This window comes from Tamandua tetradactyla, chromosome 23 (assembly GCF_023851605.1).
Source record: "Tamandua tetradactyla isolate mTamTet1 chromosome 23, mTamTet1.pri, whole genome shotgun sequence".
Lineage (NCBI taxonomy): Eukaryota > Metazoa > Chordata > Mammalia > Pilosa > Myrmecophagidae > Tamandua > Tamandua tetradactyla.
The window spans coordinates 3,854,110-3,880,429 of record NC_135349.1 but is presented as its reverse complement, the minus strand read 5'-3'; the positions used below and the strand labels follow the sequence as shown (position 1 = coordinate 3,880,429).

Sequence of the window (26,320 nt, the reverse complement as noted above, 5' to 3'; positions counted from 1 at the left end):
AGGTAGCAAATGACTGAACCCCATCTCTGAGCAAGAAGTCACCCTTGCCTTTCTGAAGTCTTAGTTGTGCATGCATTGCTCTAAAGTCCGTAACCCTCAGAGCTGTGACCTCCACGGGCACAGGACAGCACTGAGGCCTAGAGGAGGGAGGGCTCACAGGGCAGGTACTCTCCTCCCTCCTGACCAGCGCCCTTTTTGTGCATCTCCCGAGGCTCTAGGAGTCAAGTAGGTCAGGAAGCCAAACACAGTTGACACTAGGACCCAAGAGGTGCCCTCACCACCCTGCTGTGTGGGGCCTTCAACACCATTTCCTGATAAGTGTGGAAGCTCAGAAGGTCCCGCTGAAGAAGGGCATTTCTCCTGGTGGTGGAAAGTGGGTATTTGCAAACAACAGAAGTCAATGACGCTCACCTTGCGGTACGCCAGAACCGTTCCCAGAAAAGGCAAAGGAGTTGGCCCAGGAATTCCCAGCTTCTTAAAAGTCTTAAAAGCATAGATGCCATACCTACAAAATGACAGAGAAACCAGGTCACTGGACTCCTGAGCCTCTCATGGACACAGGGACGAGGAATACTCTGTGGTCCTTTCACCAACTTGTTATCTGGCCTTTCTTAAATATGCCTTCAAAAGAGCCCTGGGAGCAGTCATGGTGTTCCCTATCTCTCTAGAATGACCAGATACAGCTTCTGTTGAATTTGAGGACATGAAAGTGCTGTTTTGTCTCAGCCAGGCCTCTGTTCCTAGAAAATTGGGTTGGCATGTGCTATAGGGGAGTGTGATTGATCAATATATTTCCTGAATCGATTCCATTAGAAGAAGCAACACTTAAACAATCCATGTCCAGGCTCCTTGTGGGATTTGGTCCTCTTACCTGGTAGTTTCCACCTGATAAGCTCAGGGCCAGGCAATGTCCTGCTTCTCCCTGATTTCAGTCAGGAGGTGGGGTGTTCACTGCCCCTGGGTGTCCACCATCCTGGAAACCTAACAAGGGCAGCCCAGCCCGCAATGCATCTTTGGTCTTCTGTGGAACCCTTATCTCTGATGCTGGGTCCTTGCAAGTCTTCCTACCCCGGTGTCCCTGGGAGATGACAGGGTAGAGGAAGGAGAGGGGCAGAAGAAGTGGTGGCTGCAGGCACTGGGAGAGCAGCTGCTGGGTCTACATGGTAAGCCCCATGGAAGCTATTTTGGAAAATATGTCTGAAAAGTGTAAATGGTTCAACAGTCCTATAGCAGCCTTCAGCTAAAGGAGAGGGAACTTTCCAAAGTCCAGGTAGTTTCTTCCTGGTAGCAAAGAAGCATGATGCGACCTACACTAGGTCCCTATCAAATGTTCCAGACAATTGAATTAAAATTTTGTTTCCTCTTCCCTGGACACTAGACTTTAAATGAGCATGAGTTGTAAGTGTTCTGTGCGAATCCCATAGTCTTATGTTATGTTATCAAATACAACCTGAAGCTCGCACAAAGTAGCGAGTGCTTGGAGCACTGAGTAGCTGCCCCTTGGTCAGGTCCCGCTGGGGGTTTGGATGTGTCCCAAGACCTGCCGGTGGCCGTGTGCCCGCTGACTGCCCAGCTGGGGTGGCCTCGGGCATGCTCCCCAAGGTCCCTCCCTTGCTGGGGCAACTTGCAAATTAGGTCAGCTTATCTCTGCTTCTGGACTTTCAGGACAACGTAGGGGCACTCACAGGAGCCCAGCCGTGGAGCTCACCTTTCAGCAGCATTTCCCCCAAGAGGGATCTCGCCCTCAGTCTGAGCTCACATGGGTGCAGGGGAAAGGCAGGGCTGGACGGGGTCCAGGGCTAAGCTTCTCTCCAGCTCCCTATTTCAGCACAGCTGGCGGGACTAACAACAACCACAAAAGCCCTTTTAATTGCTTTTAAATAGTGTCAGCACCCCCGGGCCTGCTCTCTTGTCCCGCACTGTGCGTTTCTAGGTGCCATGCCCAATGTAGCTACTGCAGCCCCAACATGCTGCCTGCGCCCTCCTGATGGGTGCAGCACCCAGGCATGTGTCAGGAGCTCCCTGTAAAGGGCCTGGAGGCCAGGTGGCATCAGGGGCCCTGCAGCAACTCTCCCTCAGCCCCTCTGCAATGCCAGGAACAGCACTGAGAAGGTGACTCTGCTAAATACTGGGGGGATAGCTCTGTGGGGGGCTCAGGGGAAAATCCTTACAATCCACACCAGTTCCAGGGTCTTTCAGGGAGAAATAAACCTCCAAACTATGCTCACCCTCCTGGGGCTGGAAAAGAAAGAGGTAGAAAAGAGAAGGGCTCAGTTCCCTGCCAGTGTCCTGGGTTTAAATGTTCCCCATTTAGGAGTCAGGTCCTGCCCAAGGCTGGGGAAGGTGCAGGGAGGAGCGCCAGCTGGGTGCAGAGAAGAGGGAAGGCCCGAACCTGCAGAAGGGGCTGGGGCAGCCTAAGCCTCCCGAGGGGCCTGGGTGCACCGTGGGGCCCTGTGGACACCAAAAGAGGGGAGCAGGAGCCACCCCTGTGGCCCTGAGTCATCCCTTCTGCAGGGAGATGTGACAGGGAAAAACCCCAGCTGCCCCCTCCCAGCCCAGAACCCCACACTTGAGAAAGGGTTGGGAAGCCTCCTGCACATGGTGCCCACCGGGGACACTTTGTCCACTCAGCTCTGGCTGCTTTGTGCAGGTCCACACTTGTCCATCCAAAGTCACCCCAAGATCTAAATCTGTCACTAACTCTGCTTGGCACAGAAATTGGGAATTGGGGGTCCTGGTGGGAATGATGATTCCTGTTCCTCCTTTAAGAATCTGCACAAGCAGAATAGATGCCTTTTCGTTTCTGTAGCATCCAGCAGGTCATCAGTTTCCCCTCCATTATCTCCTGGACCTCCGGCACAGCCTGGGAAGAGTGTCCTTCTCATCCCAGAAGCCCCAGCCCACCATGGTGGAGGACACAGTCTGGACAGGTACTCACATATACAGCAGCCCCAGGCAGGTAGCAAGGAGAACCCAGGTTTCCGTGGAAAAGCCTGGGGTCAGGTCCATTGTCACTCTCTTCCCAGGACTTTCTTCTGAGTCTTCCTTTCTGCTGTGATTGGTGCGGTGCAGAGCCTGTCTGCTCAGTGTTGTTGTGATTCAGTGAGGCCCGTGGGGTGTTTTTAACTCCTGGCTCCGGGAGGTGGGTGGTGCCCAGCTGCAGCCAGTAGAAGGGACACCTGCTCTGTTTCTGCCATCTAGGGAAGCCAAGGGGCCCCTTCAACTTGGCAGTTCAGGGATAGCCATGGACACTCCCAGCTGACCTCTGTGGAGTTTAATAACTTGTGAGATATGGATGATGAATCAATTCAGGGTTATTAGTGAATCCAAAGGTTACTGGCCTTCAGTCTCCCCTGATCTGTCCCTGACTCCTGGACAGGCCCAGCCTCCCCCCCCATGGCTGTCCTCACTCCAAAACCCTTGCTATGACACCAAAAATCTACATCTACAGATCCCTACCCATGCAGAGGAGTCGGCTTAGAATTCCCTTGTGACCGCCGGAAAGCTCCTAATCATCCTTCAAAGCCCTGCTCAGACAGAACCCTCTGTTACCTTTCCCTTCCTGAGCTCCTCAAAGGGCTGCAATCCCTTCCTGGGAAATGCCTGTCCCTGCACCTGTTTCTGTCATTTCCTCCACCCTCCCCCTCCTTGGCTTCCACACCTGTCTCTCATATCAGATTGTGGTTTCTCAAGATCACAGTCTGGGTGGTGATCCCCGTTCTGTCCCTAGTGCCTGGTGGGGCAGTTTACACAGAGTGGACACCAGGAAGGGTGGGTGATCATGCTGGAGGGTCCCGTGTCCTGTCCCCGGGCACTGCTGGCTGCACCAACCCTGTACAGAGCTGAGCTCAGCATCCATCTCCACACCTTCAGGCCAGCCCATGGGCTTCCACTGACAAGAGTCCACCAAGAAGGGCAAGACGTGGGAGGGATGGAGCTCATGGCCGCCCTGGGCAGTCTCCATGTACTGCCTCCTGGCCAGGTCCTGAGATGTCTTCAATAGATGGCCAGACAGTCACCTTGGCCAGAGGAAGAGGTCCTGTCTCTGGATAGTGATGTCTCCAGGAGCAGTGGGTAGGAGGGCCCGAGCAGGAGTTAGCAGGTTCCTTTGTTTCTGCAGGCCCCCAATGTGGCCATCAGCGATGTGGCTGACGTCACTGCCTGCAGCTCACACAGCAGCTCATGCACTACCACTATCCTGCCCCCCGGGCCATTTGGCTTGGCATGAGGAATTGTGGATTACATGAAAAACAATACCTCCTGTTCGTAAAGCTGCACTGAAATGAAAGAAATACAAGCTGTGCTTGTGCATTTTGTTCTCGCTTTATCCTTTCTCACTCTCAGTGCTTGTGCAGCATCTGCCATGCGCCCCTCCTCCTCCCACCCCTTTCTCTGGCCTGTAGGTCTCCAGGGCTGCAGGGCCCCAGCTGAGCAGTAGACATCCTGCTGGTCAAATGGATGAAGGCTCAGGCCTCTCACCTGCCTCCATCTTTCCGTGGGAGCTTGTCACAGATGCAGGAATTACTTCTTCCCTAGGCTTGTGCCTTTGGGTCAAGGCTTTGAGCAGGTGGTACGTGGTAAGTTCAGAGCTGCCCCTGGAAGGTGTGGTCCATGTCACATTTGTTCCTCCAGGCACTGATGTGAGACTCAGTGGTGGGTGTTGCATGTACAGGTTGTTCCCAGCCATGGCTGGATATCCTTTAGCCCCTTTCTTGGGAGCACCCTGGCCCAGGAAGGAGAGGGATGGGTCAGCATGGTCAGAATGAGGCGTGAAGAGGGCAGCCTCTTGTGCTGGGACGACGTCCTACAAACTTAACTAAGGCAAGCAGTGGCAGCGAGTTTCCACCCCAACAAAGGAGAGACCTGGGAGGCTGGAAGATGATCTACAGGGAAAGCATCCCAGAAAGACTGGAGAAATACCACTCATTTCTGCCTCTGTTGGCGGCTTCGCTGGGGTCTGATCAAAACAGCTCACTGCTCTGCTACCCCTTTACAGATGCAGAATCTGAGATGCAGTGGCTGAAGGTGACTTCCCAACAATGCCAACCACATCAAAATATATGAAATCACAGGCAGGCAGATTGTCAAGTCTCCCCTCCCCTATAAGGTCACTAAGGGCATTGACTCCAGAGAGTAACAGCAAATTTGTTATAACTCTGGTTCCCATCTCCATGATCACTCCCATAGCTCCTGCATGGATCTTCCAGAACAAAGGGTTCCACCTCCTTTCAGCAGAGAACATCGCAAGTCATGGCAGATTCTAGGTCCAGGGTCTCCCAGAAAGTAAGTCCACGTGGGAACCCCCTGCTGTCTCCAGAGCAGACGAGGGCAGGAACCCACTCACACTGGGGAAGAGGAGAGTGTCTTAGGATGATTATTGATGACTGAATTAGCTCACATCAACCCCAAGTCTTTCTTATTCTTCTTGGAAGCAAAACCCCAGTGGAACCTAAAACAGGTTCACCTTCCTGCCTATGGCACATTTGGCCAGAATATTTTAAAGCAAAGCTGCATGGGACCATCCCCCCACCCTATGCGTCTCAGGGCCTGGTTCCACTGGCTGCCACCTCTACCAGCAGCCATGGGCTGGACTGCTTGGGAGGAAATAAGCCAGCCCTGTGTTGTAATCAAGGCAAGTGCTTGGCTTTACCAGGAAAAATGAGAGAAGACATGTGTTGTGTCACTGAATTCTATACTAGGGATCACTGACATGAAAGACTCACTAAGAGTTGTGCTGAACATGGGAGGGGGGACAATCTGCGTATACATTTCCACTCTAGTCTTTCATGTATTGATGCAGCCATTGTGTACTTTTAAAGGTCAGCTCTAAGCACGTGGGGTACAAAAATGACTAAGACCCAGTCATTATTCAGAGATAAGAGGCAAACAGATCATATCATTTGGCCAAGGGAAAATAATTATACAGGCATAAGAAACACATTGCCTTATCAACATTCATTAACCTCTTTTATTTCTTGGGCTCCTCAACACTTGTCACAATTTAATCACAGAAAATATTCAGAAAGGCTCAGATCCTGGGATGAGTGGATGGGGTATCCCTCAACTCAGAGCTATGGGGAACACCACCAGGTTGATGCTTCCATTCTTTTATATCAGCAGACTCCCCGGTCCCTCTCCTGGGCAGCCTGCACTGATTGCCACTGGCTGCGCTCGTGTTCATGCTAACGGTAGGCACTGTTGCTCTGGAATGATTTGATACTAGACAAAAATTTTATAGGTTACAATCTTGAGTGTGCAAACAAAGAATAGTTATTTGCTGTAACTCAGTCCTCAAACTTCAGACTTTCCAGCAGGGAAAAACTTCATTTTGTCAAATAGGGGTAACTAGGTGGTATGTAATTTGGATGGTGAATAGCCAACACCTCTGTGTCTCGAGGTGGGGGGAGGGCTGTAAGGAGAGGGTGGGCCGCAGACATCCTTGGCCCTCGGTTGGATGTGAGGAGGTGGGTGCTACACCCAGTATCCTGCTGTGGTGGTGGCTCTCTACCCTGCTGGACTGTGAAGCAGCTTCCAGACTCCTCCACAGGGTCCCCATGAACTGCCTGTCTCTCCCATGCTCTTGTCCTTCTAGAATATTCCCTCTTGGCACCCTGATAGGCCCCCCTCATCACCCCCACTCCTGGTACTGTCCTCTGGCACCCCTCTACCATGGTCGGAGGATTCTCCTCCAGAAAGCTCTGGAACACATCCTAGGAAAGCTGAAGCTGGTCTTCTCTGTTCCAGTGTCCCCCAAACCTTTAGGGAGTTTTGATAATTCACCCCTAGCCCATTATCCCTGGACTGTGGTATAAAAAAGGATGCTTCATCCCCTCTCCCTGGAAATGGAAAGCTCGTTTGTACATCATGGGTTTTAAATACCCCTTTAGGAACCCAAAAGTTGAGCACTGGCTATTTCCTCTCCCCCACATTCCTTCCATAAGGATGTGAATCCTCCCTGGGGAACGGATGCCTCTGACTACATTTGAAAGGCTCATGTTCTAGAAATTGGATGGATGGGCTTGTCTTTAGCATGTCCACATATTATATTTATGTCTCTGTCTGTAGTGTTCGGCCATCAGTTTCCCCAGGAAATGAGATTTCTCTACTGGAACTATCTTTGTCGAGTTCCCATGACTTTCTAAAAATGTCCAATCCCACAGACCAACAGGTGCTTCTCAATCCCTCTCTGATTTGTTCATCCATCCATTCATTTTGCAGAGCATCACATATTAGGCAACACCCATGCAACATGAAGGATAAAGAAGTTAGAATCCCCCCTCCCCCAAATAACCCACATTGTAATGGGAGAGAGACACTGAGCAAGTAGCTATATAAATAAACATGATGGGGACAGATAGTAGGACATGAACGAACCCTGAAAAAGCAAAAGAACCCTGACACTTGAGCTCCCAGCAGTATATGAAAGCATGGACCTTTTGGGAGGCCTGACAACTGCAAGCCCCATGGGACTGATGGGGTGAAAGGGGGCCGTGGGGAGGCCTGGGCCCATCTCCGCCTGTACCTGTGAGGGAAAGTGACCCCAACGGGCCAGAGAGAACTAAGGTCCTCCCTCTCCCAAACTTAAAGTACTTTAGGGACTGTCTGCCTCTCTCAGCCTTATGTGTCCTCTTACGATTTTCTAAGACTTCCCACTGCCTTCTTCATTCTACCCCCATGTAGGTCTTTCTGGGTCCCCTAGTCTTCCTGCCTGGCCAGGAAGCATGAGCCTGGCCTCCTTCTTCTGAACAGTGACACAGTCATCCTGGGGCAGGGGCCTCTGTGCCAGTGTGACCTAGGTCTTCCTTGTGTGGTGCTCCAGGGCCCCGGGATGGGGCAGGACTAAAGGGAGGTTGTGCAGAGTTGCTGGGTGGGGGCTAGGAGGACATGCAGGGAGAGGGACAGTAAGGAAACGGTGTGGGCAGGGCTCTGGGCCTCAGGATATCGGCTCCACAGACAGCTGGCAAGGAAGGAACTCTCAGAATTCCCTGGAGACACAGGCCCTTCAGGGGTCATTTAAATGACTCTCCCGGCCTCAGTTGCCTTACCTGTAAAATGGGAGCTGACAGTTGTGCCTCTCTGACTCAAAGGAGGCCAGGCCAGATAGGGCTTGGGGCCTATCAGCCTCTCTCGAGTCAAAGCCCAGCATAGTGGTTTTGGCTAGAGAGAACATGAGGTTGCCCAGTCTGGGGTCTGTAGGGATCACAAGATGCTGTCCCCAGGCATGTTTGCTCAATATGAACTCAGTGAAAACAGTCCGTTCAGAAGCACTGTGAAGTAAGGACAAGCGTTACTGAGTGACCACATGATGACACAATGTATTTTCTCTCATCCACAAGAGGTGATGGGAGTTCAAGTTTTAGTTGAAAGAAAAAATTAAAAGGGAGTGTGCCCACAGAGCTTGGACAGTTTCCTATGTCCACCTGTCCTTTTGACTCACCCTAGGACTTGTTCTCCTTCCCCTGGTGTATCTCTGGCCCGGCGCTGTCCTATCCACCAGCTGCCGGCCACACATGGCCACTGAGCCTGGAACTGAGGCTGCTCTGGACAGAGCAATGCCATGAAGTCTCACGTTCACACTGCAGTCTGAAGATCCAGCATGAAAAAGAATGTAAAGGATTTCATTAGAGGCTGTGTGACCAGAGACAAAGCTCTCCTTAACAAACCAGGAGGGAAGCATGCTGGGCCAAGGTTTTATTTAACTCTAAAACCCTAATATGATCAGTAGGGAAAGATATGGGCTCCTGGGAGAGATGTTCAGGGAAAAGAAGAAACACTGTGTATTAGAGAGGACTCTCTTCTTTGTGGGTCAGAGAGAAGGACTTAATGTAAATGGGTTGAAATAGAGAAGAGGCCCTGTCTGGCTCAAGTATCACCGTCTCCCTAGCTCTGTGTTGGCTGTGACCACTGGCATGTTCCCTGCCTGGTAATGCTGGTGTTCAGTTAACAACTCCACAGTCACATACTCATGGATGAGCAACCCCAAAATGGAAAGAACATGCCTCTTGCTCAATCGTCCTAGCAAAAATCACAAACCTGGCTCTTATCAGCCGAGATTGGACACATGCCCATCCCTTTGGCATGTTCTCTGATTCCGATTGACCAGGTGTAGATCAGAGGCACATCCCAGGGGCAGGGCAAATAGTGGTGGCAGAAGCAGGAAGAAAGACACTTAATTCTCTCATGATGAGGGGTCAGGAGGTAGATAGTGCCAGGACTGTTGCAATGATGAAATCAAAGACAAATGATGACATCTATGCTGGTTTGAAAGGATGTATGGACCTTAGAAAAGCCATGTTTTCATCAAAATCCCATTTCATAAAGGCAGAATAATCCCTATTCAATACTGTATGTTTGAATCTGTAATTAGATCATCACCCTGGAGATGTGACCCAATAAACAGTGGTTGTTAAACTGGATTAGGGGAGATATGTCTCCATTCATTTGAGTGGGTCTTAATTGGTTTACTGGAGTCCTATAGAAGAGGAAATATTTTGGAGAATGAGAGATTCAGAGAGAGCAGAGCAGAACGACTTAGCCATGAGAAACAGAGTCTACCAGCCAGCGACCTTTGGAGATTAGGAAGAAAAATGCCTCCCGGGGAGCTTCATGAAACCGGAATCCAGGAGGGAAAGCTAGCAGATGATGCCTTGCTTGCCATGTGCCCTTCCAGCTGAGAGAGGAAGCCTGACCATGTTCAGCATGTGCTTTTCCAGATGAGAGAGAAACTTTCTTGACTGTGTTCAATCGGCCTTCTTGAACCAAGGTATCCTTCCTTGGATGCCTTAGATTGGACATTTCTATAGACTTGTTTTAATTGGGACATTTTCTCAGCCTTAGAACAGTTAACTAGCAACTTATTAAATTCCCCATTTTTTTTTTTTTTTTATCGCCCAGGCCATGGTGATCCTGGGGGTATTGAGACTCTTCCCCTTTTTAAAAGCCATTTTGTTTCAGATATATTGCATTCTGGCAGCTAGCAAACTAGAACAACATCCTTTCACCTTCCTGCCATCTTCAGAGTATGTCCAGTCGTGGTTGCAAGGTGGCGGCTGCAGCTCTGAGTTCTCGCCCCACTCCTCCCTCACCCTGGATGAATCATTTCCCAGAAGCCCCTGGGAAACGGCCCTCCGGGTCTCATTGGCTAGGACTGGGTCACATGACACCCCCCCCACCAATCCCAGCCGAGGGGAACAGCATGGCCGCGTTAGGCTCAGACCACCGATGTCAGACCCTGCGGCTGGACACCTTGTTCCTCAGGTGAACCGGGGGTCACGCTGGCTAGAGAGAAGCAGAGAGGGGCCATCGAGGTACCACAGTAACGTCCACGTCACCCGAGCCGCCCTGCGGCCGTCAGCCCGGTGAAGCCTCATTCTGCCGGCCGCCTGCCCCGGCCTCGCTCGGCGTCTGCTGCGCCTGCGGCTGCGTCGGCTTCTCCCGCCGGCTTCACCGAGGCCTTCTGCGTCTCGTGTCCGAGGACCCAAGACAGCGGCCGTCACCTCCGTCCAGCCGCATTGTAGCCCCTGGTCCCCCAGAGCGCAGCGTTCAGCCTAAGGAGGCCATGCTGACGCGGAGGTGGTGGAGACTCACGAGGGAGAGCAGGACGGCCGGTGCCCAGGCGAGTGGACGTGCAGACGAGGCTCCACGCCGGAAACCTGGTGGTGTCGGCTTCGTCACCCTCATTTTCTTTTTGTAGACTGTATGGCAGGGTCATGTTTTGTTATTTTTCCATGTGAGTACCCGTTATTGCAGCACCATTTGTTGAAATTTGTTGTGTTCTTGTTTGTTTTGCTTGTTTGTTTTTTGGAAAGTGCATGGATTGGAAATCAAACCTGGGTCTCCTGCATGGCACATGATAATTCTACCACTGAACTACCCTTGCACACCCCACCCCACCCCCGTCATTGTCATTTTGATGACATATTTGGACCAAATAGTGATTTCTGTGTCGGAGTGAAAAGTATTGGGAATAGAAAGTTATTGATGGTTGCACAACATCGGGACTGCATCCTGTTCCATAGAATTTTACACTTGAGAGTGGCTCAAGTGGTAAATAATGTATTATGTATAACTTACCTCGATGAGAGAATTAACAGCATAACAATAGAACCAGCAAGAATAACAGACCACAAACTAAAAAAGGGAAAGGAAGAAATCAGTAGAGAAGGAAGCATAATTTGGGAAGCTTTGTATAATACTACGAGATAAATGGACATTTGTGAGGTCTAAGGGAAATGGGAGATACTGCCTGGAGATAGGAAATAATATGTGTATTTACTCTTTTCATGTAAAGCACTGCAAATACAAGTTGCATTAATGTTCTCAACATACTTTTAGATTTATAATGACTTCATTAGGATGCCCCCACCCAGGAGAATCCTCTCCCTGCTGTGGCTGTGCTTTTGCATGCAGGGCGAATTGCATGTAGATTCCTGGATACCCCTGCCAGAGCCTTAGATCCAGCAGCTCTGCAGGGGCCCAGGAACATGCATTTTAAACAAGTGTTCCAGGTGACTACTGCAGCCAGAGGTCCCAGGACACTCTTTGGGAAATGCTGTCATCTCATTGTTTAAAGACTTCTCTTTGGGCAGATTTTGCTTTTTTGTGCTAAGGGAAAATGTCTTGAGCCAGCACCACCTGTTATTTACTGTGCTACCAGCTCATTTTAGAGCAACAAACAATCACAAACAAAAAATCCTAACTAATAACATAAGTGCCTCAGTTATGCTACAAAAAATATGAGCTCCATGAAGATAGAATTCAAATAAGGAGCTACATTTTAAGCAATGGGCAGCTCTGGTGGATTAATGCTCACCTACCTTAATAATGAAACTAGAGTTCTGATGGAGTCCGCATGCAATGATGGTGATGGTCATAAATATTCCCTCACTGTTCCCATGGAGACAGTTCACTGGACCCCTAACGTGCACTAAGGCAGCGGGTGATGCTGTTGTAGATGTGTTTACTAACCAGCCCAATACAGAACCTACTATAGACTATGAAAAGTGCATGTCATACTACTCACTTTACAGTCTACAGTCACCACAGTCACCGCAGACCTTGTCCTGGCTAGTCAAAGTTTTTCATAAACTTGTCGAGAAAACTGTATTCTCGGATCAGCACTCAGGAGGAGCTGAGGGAAGTAACTGAGGTGGGATGGGGCCAGTGGTAGGTGAGATGGTCCTTTGCCCTCTGTTATATTGTATAATATCCACCACCCTGCAGAGACACTGAGGAAGCAAAGTGAGTGTACAGAATCCCAACTCATTTAAGTCCCTCTTCATTTCTGGGTTTTATTCACAAAGTTTATTGAGGTGTTTGGTTCCCTGGGATACGGTTTCCTCAAAGGGCAAAGCACAAGCTGTTAGGAAATCAGGCTCCTTATGATTCCTTCTCTTGACTCAACCTTTAAAATGATAGGTAGTTTATGCAGAGTAATTCCTCTATGGTTTAATTTCAGTGGGAACTGTGACAATTAAATAAGCACATTGGGAAGCAGTCAGGGACTCATCAACAAAAACAAAAGCTAAGTTGATGAGATGCATGAATGACAATAATACTTTGCAAAGAGAAAAACTGCTGGCCTCAGATTTTTGTTTCTTTGTACATTTATTCTATAAATTGTGTCAAGATTAAATTGGGAAGCATTCATCCATGAATTTGTTCAATTCATTCAACAGAGTATTTGTTGAGCACCTTTTGTGTACCAGGCAAAAGACACATTCACATTATTTTGTGTTCTTTTTAAGTTTACATTTTAAGTGAAAAATTTTAAAAATTTACTGTGTTCTTAGGCATGACAGAAACTATCTCTGGAAAGCTATATACAGTTAATCTTGTATGTGCAGAGACTTGCCAGGTACTTGTGACCAGGTATTATACATTTTAATTGTATAGACACTCACGGACCACTAAATAGTTTAGTCACTCCTGCCAACTGACCCTCTTAATCCAGTTTAATGATGGGAAGAGCCCTTAGGAAGAATCATGTTTTTGTTTCCTAATAATTCTGTTTGTTCCCAATTGTCAGGAAAATGGTGGATTTCTGAGGATGTTCAGAATTTTACCAGTACTGAGTCCCACTCACGCCTACATGCTCCTTCAGTGATGGTGGAGCCACCAAAAGTGTAAAATTCCGATCCTAGTTGAGGAAAGGTCCATAACCATGTGCTCAAGTTCAAATGGACTGCATGTCCTCCTATCATACTAATCAGCACTCTCTTTAAATGATCTTTACAAAGCCAGAGAATAAGAACTCTAGAAGTGAGTTCTCTTAGCGCTCACAGATGGCCTAAAATAGAATCATTGGCCAATAAATAACTTATTAAGAGATGAATGACCTCATTCTTTTCTATTTTTGTAAATAGACCACTCAGTTAAAAAACAAATGTGAAAAAACAATGGCTCCCAAAAGAATCACACTGCAAATCACTCAATCTCTTGGTGCCTCAGTTCTCTCAGGTGCTGAGTGAGAATGATAAAGGTGTTTACTTCAGGAATTGTTCTATGTAAAGTGAGGACTGAGTCAGTATATGCTAAACTCGGACAACAGCCCCCAGCAAACAGGTATTCCAGGAATATCAGCTCATCTCAATTAGCTCACAGTTACTTTACTATTTATACTTAGAATAAATAGCCATAGCATCTACATGGGACCCTTGAGAGTTGAAAAATAAGCATTAATTGTTATATAGGACAAAAGAAATAAAGAGGGACTGTTGCATGACAAACAGAAAGGTATGGTCACCCTTTTTCACATGAGCAGAAATAAGGAGGAGAGGGGATAACATTCACAGATTAATATTAGGATGTAAAAGGAGCCCAATTTGCCCAAATATCCAATGTGGCCCTGGATTGTGGGAGTCTTTCACACTTGGGAGAAAAGCTTTGAACTTTGACCACATCTGTCATGGTCAGGTTCATGTGTCAGCTTGGCTAGGCAGTGGTGCCCAGTTGTCTGGGTGGGCAAGTACTGGCCTTTCTGTTGCTATGAGAACATTTCATGGACTTAAGTCATGCCCACATTGGCTGCTTACATAGCTGACTATATTTGCAATCAGCTAAGGGGAGTGTCTTTGCAGTGAGTGTTGCTTAATCTAATCACCAGAAGGCTTTTTTAGGAGAATTTAGATGAGACAATCCCTATTCCTGCTGCAGCTGGGGAGCCTCTCCTGAGAGTTCATTGAGGCCCTTCATTGGGGCTGCCACCTTGTAACCTGCCCTATAGATCTTTCACTCTTCCCCATGGTTGCATGAGAGACTTTTATAAATTTACAAATATCTCCTGTTGATTCTGTTTCTCTAGAAAGCTAATACAAAATATGAGCCACAATGGAGGAGCATTTAAAGCCACACTGTGGGCAAATTATTTCAGAATTCTGAAATGATCCAGGTAATGGGATTTTTAAAAGTTCTCTGGTGATTCTAATGTCCGTGCAGTGGTTGAAATCCAATGCCATGAGGGAGCTTCTGGAAGTTCGGGTAGAAGAGAGGATCATTCAGAAGTTATGACAATTAACAACTGTGCTATATGATTGTGCACAGCACTTCTGAAAACAGAATTAAAACTTCGCTCAATGAAGGGCTTGTAATCCTATCACCATAATCAGCACTATCTCTCAAGAATCTTTATAAAACCTCAGAGTTAGAACTTCAGAACTGAAGAGCTCGTGAAGCTCACTGATGGCCTAAAGTAGAATCCTTGGCCATTAGAATAACTAATTACAAGATGAATGACCACATTCCTTTTTTTGTATTTTGACCACTGAGTAAAAAACATATGCTCCCAACTAAGAATAACATCAATGCAGAAAGCTTACTGACTGACCTGTGTTTCTTTACAAGGTTTGAAGGAGAAGTGTTGTAGTACACTGACGAGGGTCATTTTGAGGCTCATGAGCGCGAACCTCATGCCGATGCAGTTGTGGGGTCCAGCTCCAAACGGCATCTATATTCTGCTTACTGAACTGGTTTCACAAGAGCAGATGAAAACAAGTTAAGGAAACATAACAACCTTAAGATCTACAAGTTTTGGCATCTCATGTAGAACCTCAATCATTAGTATACAAGATTCCTTTATGGGGTAGTTACTGGAATTCTGCTCTGGTTGTTCTGAAATGAGAAATAAGTTACATTTTCCATGCCCCTTAACTTATAGGAGCTTTTGATTTTTTCAAGAAGATGAGATCAATGCTATTTTATAAAGAATGCATCTCTAAACACTAAACTTACACTCAGGGTGGTGACATTTCACACTCAGAAAGGCACATGAGAAATGAGATTGACTGAAAGCAGGGAAGCTTCCTACCTGAACCCCCACTTATTCTTCTCTTTGGGGGAGAAGGCAGGAGAAAATGTCTCCCCATAGTTATACTGTTATTTTTCTCTCCCATACCCTTGCCTTTTTCCTTTTGCTTTCTCCTCTCCTCCTCCTCTTCTTCTGACTTTCCCTCCTCTTCCTCACCTTCCTCTTCTCCCTCTTGATTCTCATCTATCTCTCCTTAGAATACTTCAAGTTGGATAATTTACATCACCATTCACACCACTATAGTGAAATAACTGATTTCCTTGTCTATGTGCTCCACTAGGTATAAGTCCCTTTAAGGTTAAGCCCATGTTTTATTCAAATTTGATTCTTCAATATTTGAATACATTAAGGAAAAATATTGATCTAGGGAAAGTAATAATGGTATTTTGTTCATGTTTTTTTAAGAGTCTTAGTAGTTTAGAGAACCAACTAGAGGACTTACAGGTTAATGTGACCTGTAAGTTAATTATTCAAAAATAATATATGAGTAGGGGGGAAAAGCAGTAGTGGCATGTGCATGGTGGCAGCAGCCATGGGTTGGTGGCAATTGGGTTGGTGATGGGCACATGGAGATGCATTATTAGTATTCTGGAGACTTATGAATATCTCAAAAATTCTTCACAGATGTTTATTTTAGCATTTGGATTTCTCATAGCCTGGCAATGTCCAAACCATATGGGGTAAGCATTGAATTTCTGAGTGGATCTAAGAAAAGTACAGAGTGACCTCTGTCTGATTTTATGTCAGTGAAGCTGCAGGTGCTGGAGCTCCTGAACTTGTAGGAACCACAACTCCTCTGGTCCAGAAAACAGAGGACTCAGGCATGTTTGAGTATGTCAACAAGTTCTACATGTCATCCCTGAGCTAGCCCCACAGACTGTATTGCAACAAGGCTTCATCTCTGCCATCGGGAAGCTTATAAATGGTGGCTAGATCAGTCCTGAATTGCCAGCCGGTGCCCCCAAAAGACATTCTAAATTTTTCTTTCTGATACTAGAAGACATCCATTCTTTCAAGATTTAAGACTGTGTAGAAACACTGACCTTGTATGAAGAAAAAGCCATTTACAGAAAGATACAAGAGCATGTGACCGTAGAGTCAAGTATTTGCCATCCATGCTGAGATGTTCTGATCACCTGGCTCAGCCTGGGTCAGGATGGGTTCCCTTCCCCAGGCCCCCATTCCTTTCAGGGTGGAACTCCTCAGGCTCTGGCCAGATATCTGGATCTTAGTGGGTAACATAGAGTGGAATCATCACCACTGTACCTTTGGGAATGATCACTCCATTGATTTCAACATCTCTCTTGCAGACCCTCTCAACTCTGCCAGCGAATGGAAAAATTCTGAGAGTCTCATTCACCACCATGTCAAGATACTCCATCTGGACCAGGGCATTGTATGTGGCTGGTGCCTGCAAAACAAGAGTCAGAGTTTGGCAAGTTGAGATTCAGGATTAATTTTCAGTTCAGTCTATGCAGCACCCTAAAGCATTAGAAGTGCCAAACACCTTTCATTGGCAGGAGACCTCAACAATTATAGAGCATTTTTACCCCTGTCATGTCCTTTGACCTACTCCATGACCCAAGGAGATGTGCAGAGCAGTTATGTGTATATGAGAGACCCCTGGGGCTGTGCCCTAATTAGGGCCTGAAATCTTAGCATTTCCCTGGAGTGATGATTGTTCCTCATGTGAACTGAGGTGACTTAGGGACAATGGCCAGTGGTCTTGAGTATGATAAGCCAAAGCCATTGGCCTCATTTCAAAGGAGGCATCCATGTCAAGGAAAAGAGCATGGAAAAGAGCAAGTTCCCTACTACACACAAGGCTTTTTACCTTGGAAATCCTGCTTCCTTACTCTTCTGATGAATATAGAGAAAATTTGGAGGAAAACTCCCTGTTATAGGAAACTCTATGAATAATTTGGGGATCATCTAGTCTCTTTCTCTCCCAAATATGACAGAAGGTTTTGGTTGGGCACTACTAGGTCACACAATTTCAACCCCTTGGAACCTCATAAAGATGATCAGAGCCCCACACTCCACACTCACCACACTCGCCCACACTCACCACACACTCTTCACACTCACCCCACACTCCCCACACTCACCACACACTCCCCACACTCAGCCACCCTCAGAGGCTTGAATAGCACACTTGTGGTTCCAGGGTTCAGCTGTGAGCTCAGAAAAAGAGCCTTTGGGTTCACCTTCCCACCAGGCATCCTCTTCTGCCCCAGAGGTGAGGGCTCCTCACAAAGGAACCCCGGTGCAGGCTGCAAACTGAGCACAATGTGGGGAAGTGTGTCTGCCACTTAATTTCATGAGTATATTTTTAACTTTTCATTTTGAAATAACTTTAAATTTTAAGGACCCTGCAAAAGTAATGCAATCCCCATACAGAGGAGTCCAATATACCCTACCCACCCCCAGATACCAGATCCAGAAGTTTTAACGTCTTACCACTTTTGCTGTATCATTCTATCATCTCTCTCTATATATGTATATATCTATACATGTACACATATATAGCCCACCTATCTGTGTTTGTGTGACTATCTATTGATCTGTCTTATCTATCGTCTCTCTACCATTGCTTCTGTATCCTTTGTGTATGACCAAGGGACAGTCACCACATCTCTCTGCAGAAACAAACTTTGCTCTGGGAGGCCACTGCGTTTGGGGCAGTTAATTTGTTACTGAGCCATAGTCTACCCTATCTGAATAATCCAGAAATTTGTGAAGGTTAAATTCATTTATAAATGCAGTGCATTTAGAACAGGGTCTGACATATACAGTGGGATAGAAAGTGTTCATTTGACTATTACTATTGTGGTTACAAAGGCTGCTATGTTAATATTATTATAGAAGAAGGAGAATACAGTCCTTTAGCCGTTCTCTGCCTCCTGGTGACTTTGACATCATATGTAATTTAAAAAATCCTAATATGAATTGAACAGAGAGAAAAGATCATCTGTCATGTAGACTGGACCTAAAATATATCTTCACCTCATTAACATTATCAGTGACTCAGAAAGGTCATAAGACTTGTCCCAACCACACAGCCAGGACACAATCCCATATCTTCCTTTTCTCACCCCATTACCTTCCCACTATACCAGACTTCCCCAGGCTGCAAATATTTCACAGCTCTCTAGATTGCACTGGTTGCCCCAAATCTTCACCACTTCCAGTATGCGCTCCCTCTGCCATCTAACCCTACATGTCCTCCACATCTGATGCTGGGCATCACCACATGGCTTCCTTTGGACCAATGGAATATTCACAGTGGAGCTTGAAAAGGTGCCCAAACACTGGGCTTCTGGTTCTTTCCCTCTGCCCATGCGCGAGAAGAGCAGAGCACCTGGACTGCTGGGGTATTAGAGACATGAGGGGCAGACCTGAACTTGCCAACAGCCCAGTGTGGCCAGCACAGGTCAGTAATGGTCAGGTCAAAGTAGGTCCAGCCAGTGTCAACAGAGGTAATTATCTCAGACACATGATCAGCTTATTGTTAGATGCCAAGGATGTTTCTGTGATAGTGTTTCTTGGCACTATTGTGGTAACGGGATAACTGATATACCAGGACCAGCATTGTTATCCAAAATTCTTATATTTCTGCAGGAAGAAAAGCACCTGGTACTGAATTCCCCTTTTTCCTTGTCTCTTTAGAGTCTTTCCAAATAGTTTAGGTGAAAGAATCAGCAGTTACGTTTTTTGCAAAAACCCTCCTAGGAAGTAGTGAGGCGGCTCTATGTCTTCCTGCCCTCTCCAGGTAGGACCCACACACCTTGTAGGGCAATGCAGCATCAGCCTCCTCCTGCAGTTTCTTGTGGACATGAGGGTGTGTGGCCAATTAATACATACAGAAGGAGAGTGTACTGCTATTGGTCTCATAGCCAGTGAAGATAAAGATAATTGACTGAGCTAAAAGCTCCAGATCAGTCAGAGCTAAAAGGAGAGGAAGGACATGTTAGGTGAGGTAGGTTAGTGTAAAATAGCATAGGTGAGAGAGACAGAAAGCTAAACGAAACTCCCAAATCTGAGGGAAATGTGGAAAAGCACATAGTGACACTGGAAGTGTTTAGCTTACAGAGCCTGAAAAGGACAAAACAGTTTCCATTCTGTTTCCTGAGGTCTTACTATCCTTGGCATCTCCTCCTGGCTATGCCCCCTCTGCCCATGCAGGTGGATGAAGTCTCATATGGCAGTGCTTCTGTCTATTGTGCTCAGTGTTGTGCGCTTGGCCCCTGAGGAATCCTAAAAGTGCTTTAGCTGAAAGTCATAGATGGGTTAGCATTCTCACCCCAAAGTCATTTTAAATTAATTTAGATTAATATAGCTGGAGAAATTTGGAGAGTGCTTGCAACGCTAAGCTTAACTCTAGGGGAAATGTAAAGGCTTTTCCATCTAAACATGTTTTCTGGAACTGGAGGGAGCAGCCCAGGGTTGCACGTGAGCACCTGTGACCAAAGCTTCATCGCTGGACCAAGAATATCAGAAGCATCTGAGAGCTGGTTAGAAATACAGAATCCCCAACCACAGCCAGGGACCACAGCAGCCAAATCTGCCTTTTAACAGGATCCTCAGGTGATCTGTGTGTGTGTAGTCTAACTAGGAAGGAAGGCTTGTACTGTTAAGAGGCTTCAAATACTAGAAGACCTGGCACAAATCTTCGAAATAGATGTTCTTCGATATGTACAGAAACTACAGAAACAGGTGAAAAGCTGGAAGAGCTCTGGTGGAATGTATAGTAATCATTAGCATATAAACAACAGAAAGAAGAATGTGTCAATAGAAGGACATTGGACAGCATGAAATACAAAATAATAGGGTCCATTTTCAAGTATGGAATTATTGATGCTCATTCAATCCTGGCCTCAATGTCTTCCTCTCAGGACAGGCCCACTTCCTTGCTCTACTTTCTGCTGCCAAACAGCCCTTGTGCTTATGAGCTGGATTCCCTCCTGTTTCTTCCCTGAGAGAAGCTAGTGTGGTTGGGCCATGGGTTGTTGGATCAGGGCTAGATTAGGGCTTCTAGGTGCCTGGACATCAGCAATGGATGTGGTGCCTGCCCCACCCATGTAATTCATAAGTAAAAACAAAACAAAATAAAAGGGAGCAAGCAACATTCTGATTTCCCAATGATGGCTTCTGTGGTTCTGTTTTGGATCATTCAATGATCAAATTTCTTCCTCTAGTTACATGAGTCTGATGGTCCTGAATTGTAATTGAGTAGAAACTCAAGGTTAGGGCTGTGTTGTCCATCTGGCAGCTTGTAGCTACATTTAGCTAATTAAATTTAGATTCTAATTTATTAAAATTTAATAACATGAAAAATTCAGTTTTCCATAGCATTAGCCACATTTCCAGTGCCCAAAAGCCACATGTGTCTGGTGGTTGCTGTACTGAACAGCACAGATACAGCATATTTCCTTCATCACAGTCTGTGAACCATGAGGATGATGATGAAGACAGATAGATGATAGGTAGGTAGATAGATGGATATGAAAGACTCATCTATCTATAGATAGTCCTATATGAAGATATACATATATACACATATATATATGTACACACAAGATAGATACACAGATGATATTTAGAGACATAGAAGATATATATAAAGATAGATATATAAATGCATACATGGAAACATATAGATATGGTAGCATGATAAATGCATGTTAGATAAATATAAAATAGAGATCTACTGATGTGATGTAGACTGATGATATAAAGATGACAGAGATATGTAATACATTGATGAGAAGTGGATAGAAGTTGGTGCAGACATAGAAACAAATATATTCTCAGTGGTGTACTAGAATCCACTCATTTCTGTTCTCTATACCCAATTTTCCATGTTCAGGAAAATGGGCTGAATTGCAGGACAAATCATTACTAACTTGAAATTGGCTATGATGAGATTAAAGGGTCACAGAAATAGGAAAACAGGCCATTTTTTATCTTTTGAAATCCAGTTTATTTCATGGTATGTTGACAGATATAGAAGGATTTATATTTCTTGGTTCTGTGCTGTTGTATTTGGTTTCTTAGCTTTGTTCATTGAGATCTAGAAGGAAGGAGCAATGAGCACAGCTAGCTCTCAGATTTTGGTTTCTAAATGCTATTTCCCTGTAAAAGGAATCAGGCTCCATCTAGAAATGGCTGATTCCAGGGCTGGTCATGGGGAAATAGGAGCAATACCTGAAATATCTTAGACCTGAAAGTGATGTGTGCTTGGAGAATGGTCATGACAGGGCAATAGAATAGGAGCCAACTACGAAGGGCTTCTCCTGGGTGGACCTGAGACAACCTGATTGTCAAGACAAATGATGGTAGGGACAGAGTAAATTAATAATTTATGAAAGCATACTGATAAAAAGGAATGGAGGAGAATGGGAAGCTCTCCCACAGTGGGGCACCGACTCATAAATGTAGAAGGAATGATGGGAATAGGAACGCACCATTTTCAACCATCACAGTAGTGACACTATCAGAAGTCATCAACATACAATCAAAGGAGCAGCTGAAAGGCTGAAGAGCAATGAGGTGTTTAGGGTATCAACAACTCCCCTGCACAATTACCTTTTAATTTCAAAGGGACCATAACCTGTGCAGTGGATCGAGGCAGTGAGCACGGCCTGTACATTATGCTCTAAGTCAAGGTCAGCAACACAGAGGCAATGTGCCCTCTAGGCCATGCCCTGGTGCACATTTCCAGGCCAGAGCTCTGACCAGGGGTTTCTGGATGGGGTCAGGGAATTTGCATTTAAACAAGCCACTGACTCACTTCTGGCCATGAAATGCATGTCTTATGATTTTCTTTGAAGCTCAAAACTAAGTTATGCCTTCATGCTTCTGCCAAGTTCTCTGGCCACTGTTAAAGATCTGAGTGTGTCTCCTTCTGCATTTGGCCGAGATTTTAATCTGCCTGGAAAACATATGGACCATTTTCAAAGCAGCCCCCACCTCTGAGCTTCTCTGTTAGCAGCCTCCACGACACTTCCCGGGTTACCTTTGTGGGATTTAGTTTATTGCAAATTCCGGGAGTCAATCATCAACTGAAGAAAGTCTACTCAGTGCTGGAAACAAAGGAAAATTTGAGTGATGGCATGGCATTTGGCAACTCAGAGGGAAATACTTCCTGGGAATCTGGCCCCCATGGGCCTGATGTCTGAGTGGTGTTGTCTGGCTCCCTAGCTAATAGAAACACCCTCTGCCAGTCTCTGCAAAAGGAGGGCTCCCAGGAGATGCACAGCCTCCATGCCCGCCTGCTTTGGGGACTTTGCCCTCCCTGACCCTGGCTCTCTGGCTTTGGGTCACATCTTCCTTCTCCTTCCCTTGTCATGCCTGACTGCTCAGAGGAAGTCCCTGACCTCATGCATTTTTCCTCTCCTGCCCTAATTCCACCTACTGCATCTTGTTCTTGATGAGTGGCCATGAAAATTCTTGCCTGTCAATGTTTCAGGCCCAATGGCTGCTTTTGTGGGAGCGTCTTCAATGCCCCACACTGCCAGGACCCCTACCACTGTCAGTGTGGCCTGGGGTGCTCAGCCGAGCCTCCCTGACCTGCAGACACCCTGCTGCTGGTCTCCAGGGCTCATGACAGTGAGAAGCATCTGAGCCAGCTGCAGCCTCAACGCCCAGAGAAGACCCCTCCTCTCTCCAGAGAATGAGAAGCTGCGATTAAATTAGACCATTTCCAATAGGTAGCCTCATGGTGTCTTCCACTGGGGGATGTTTACAATAAGAAGCTTGGAATTGAAATGATTCTTGGCCAGTCTGAGAGTTGGGGCAATTACAATGCCAGTACAATAAAAAAAAATTTTTGGCATGGGCAGGCTCCGGGAACTGAAGCTGTGTCTCCAGCAGGCAGGCAAGAATTCTGCCACTGAGCCTTGTTGCAGTGCCCAGTACGATAATTTTTAAACAAGAAGTTCTATCCTTTAACGATTTCTTGAGGGAAGGGCATGCCTATTAGTCCCATTACAAAACTATAAAACTGCCTCAGTGAGTTCTTTTCTTCCTTCCATCCCCAAACACCACCTTCTGCATTTCCCCCAAATGTGAGAACTCTCCGACTCAAACCTTAAGTTCTTCGCATATCGTTACTTTTTTTTTTTATTATTAATTAAAAAAAGAATTAACAAAATAATTAGAAATCATTCCAATCTACATGTACAATCAGTAATTCTTAATAACATCACATAGTTGCATATTCATCATTTCTTAGTACATTTGCATCGATTTAGAAAAAGAAATAAAAAGACAACAGAATAAGAATTAAAACAATAATAGAAAGAAAAAAAAAACAAAAACAAAAAACCCATACCTCACATGCAGCTTCATTCAGTGTTTTAACATAATTGCATTACAATTGGGTAGTATTGTGCTGTCCATTTCTGAGTTTTTATATCCAGTCCCGTTGTACAGTCTGTATCCCTTCATCTCCAATTATCCCTTCTCTTTTTTCTCTTTTTTTTTTTTAATTAACGGAAAAAAAGAAATTAACCCAACATTTAGAGATCATACCATTCTACACATGCAATCATTAATTCTTAACATCATCACATAGATGCATGATCATCATTTCTTAGTACATTTGCATTGGTTTAGAAGAACTAGCAACATAACCGAAAAAGATATAGAATGTTAATATAGAGAAAAAAATAAAAGTAATAATAGTAAAATCAAAACAAAACAAAACAAAACAGAACAAAAACCTATAGCTCAGATGCAGCTTCATTCAGTGTTTTAACATGATTACTTTACAATTAGGTATTATTGTGCTGTCCATTTTTGAGTTTTTGTATCTAGTCCTGTTGCACAGTCTGTATCCCTTCAGCTTCAATTACCCATTGTCTTACCCTGTTTCTAACTCCTGCTGAATTCTGTTACCAATGACATATTTCAAGTTTATTCTCGAATGACCGTTCACATCAGTGGGACCATACAGTATTTGTCCTTTAGTTTTTGGCTGGATTCACTCAGCATAATATTCTCTAGGTCCATCCATGTTATTACATGGTTCATAAGTTTATCTTGTCTTAAAGCTGCATAATATTCCATCGTATGTATATACCACAGTTTGTTTAGCCACTCTTCTGTTGATGGAGATTTTGGCTGTTTCCATCTCTTTGCAATTGTAAATAACGCTGCTATAAACATTGGTGTGCAAATGTCCGTTTGTGTCTTTGCCCTTAAGTCCTTTGAGTAGATACCTAGCAATGGTATTGCTGTGTCGTATGGCAATTCTATATTCAGCTTTTTGAGGAACCGCCAAACTGCCTTCCACAGTGGTTGCACCCTTTGACATTCCCACCAACAGTGGATAAGTGTGCCTCTTTCTCCGCATCCTCTCCAGCACTTGTCATTTTCTGTTTTGTTGATAATGGCCATTCTGGTGGGTGTGAGATGATATCTCATTGTGGTTTTGATTTGCATTTCTCTAATGGCCAGGGACATTGAGCATCTCTTCATGTGCCTCTTGGCCATCCGTATTTCCTCTTCTGAGAGGTGTCTGTTCAAGTCTTTTTCCCATTTTGTAATTGGGTTGGCTGTCTTTTTGTTGTTGAGATGAACAATCTCTTTATAAATTCTGGATACTAGACCTTTATCTGATATATCATTTCCAAATATTGTCTCCCATTGTGAAGGCTGTCTTTCTACTTTCTTGATGAAGTTCTTTGATGCACAAAAGTGTTTAATTTTGAGGAGTTCCCATTTATTTATTTCCTTCTTCAGTGCTCTTGCTTTAGGTTTAAGGTCCATAAAACCGCCTCCAGTTGTAAGATCCATAAGATATCTCCCAACATTTTCCTCTAACTGTTTTATGGTCTTAGACCTAATGTTTAGATCTTTGATCCATTTTGAGTTAACTTTTGTATAGGGTGTGAGAGATGGGTCTTCTTTCATTCTTTTGCATATGGATATCCAGTTCTCTAGGCACCATTTATTGAAGAGACTGCTCTGTCCCAGGTGAGTTGGCTTGACTGCCTTATCAAAGATCAAATGTCCATAGATGAGAGGGTCTATATCTGAGCACTCTATTCGATTCCATTGGTCGATATATCTATCTTTATGCCAATACCATGCTGTTTTGACCACTGTGGCTTCATAATATGCCTTAAAGTCAGGTAGCGCGAGACCTCCAGCTTCGTTTTTTTTCCTCAAGATGTTTTTAGCAATTCGGGGCACCCTGCCCTTCCAGATAAATTTGCTTATTGGTTTTTCTATTTCTGAAAAATAAGTTGTTGGGATTTTGATTGGTATTGCATTGAATCTGTAAATCAATTTAGGTAGGATTGACATCTTAACTATATTTAGTCTTCCAATCCATGAACACGGTATGCCCTTCCATCTATTTAGGTCTTCTGTGATTTCTTTTAGCAGTTTTTTGTAGTTTTCTTTGTATAGGTTTTTTGTCTCTTTAGTTAAATTTATTCCTAGGTATTTTATTCTTTTAGTTGCAATTGTAAATGGGATTTGTTTCTTGATTTCCCCCTCAGCTTGTTCATTACTAGTGTATAGAAATGCTACAGATTTTTGAATGTTGATCTTGTAACCTGCTACTTTGCTGTACTCATTTATTAGCTCTAGTAGTTTTGTTGTGGATTTTTCCGGGTTTTTGACGTATAGTATCATATCGTCTGCAAACAGTGATAGTTTTACTTCTTCCTTTCCAATTTTGATGCCTTGTATTTCTTTTTCTTGTCTAATTGCTCTGGCTAGAACCTCCAACACAATGTTGAATAATAGTGGTGATAGTGGACATCCTTGTCTTGTTCCTGATCTTAGGGGGAAAGTTTTCAATTTTTCCCCATTGAGGATGATATTAGCTGTGGGTTTTTCATATATTCCCTCTATCATTTTAAGGAAGTTCCCTTGTATTCCTATCTTTTGAAGTGTTTTCAACAGGAAAGGATGTTGAATCTTGTCGAATGCCTTCTCTGCATCAATTGAGATGATCATGTGATTTTTCTGCTTTGATTTGTTGATATGGTGTATTACATT

The 26,320-nt window shown here is 45.2% G+C and overlaps 1 protein-coding gene and 1 long non-coding RNA gene across 4 annotated transcripts in view; both read right to left on the bottom strand.

Annotated features, from left to right (window-relative positions):
* LOC143666904 (cytochrome P450 3A12-like) overlaps positions 1–8,240 on the bottom strand; it is a 29,501-nt gene extending 21,261 nt beyond the window's left edge. Inside the window, exons 1-2 of one of the 3 annotated variants that reach the window (XM_077140498.1) lie at positions 8,046–8,240; positions 412–505 (exon numbers count right to left, since the gene is read on the bottom strand). In XM_077140498.1, coding sequence (XP_076996613.1) covers positions 412–505; positions 8,046–8,170 — 219 coding nt within the window. In that variant the 5' untranslated portion in view covers positions 8,171–8,240. Of the gene's footprint in view, positions 1–411; positions 506–2,938; positions 3,115–8,045 lie in introns of those variants that run through there. The other 2 variants (XM_077140496.1, XM_077140497.1) reach the window with 2 other exon arrangements.
* Positions 8,241–8,332: 92 nt separating this feature from the next.
* LOC143666906 (uncharacterized) lies at positions 8,333–16,711 on the bottom strand. The gene is made up of 3 exons (XR_013167774.1): positions 16,383–16,711; positions 14,825–14,963; positions 8,333–8,576 (listed from the first exon to the last, which is right to left on the bottom strand). It is a non-coding gene; the product is annotated as an uncharacterized LOC143666906 (long non-coding RNA).
* Positions 16,712–26,320: the final 9,609 nt, after the last annotated feature.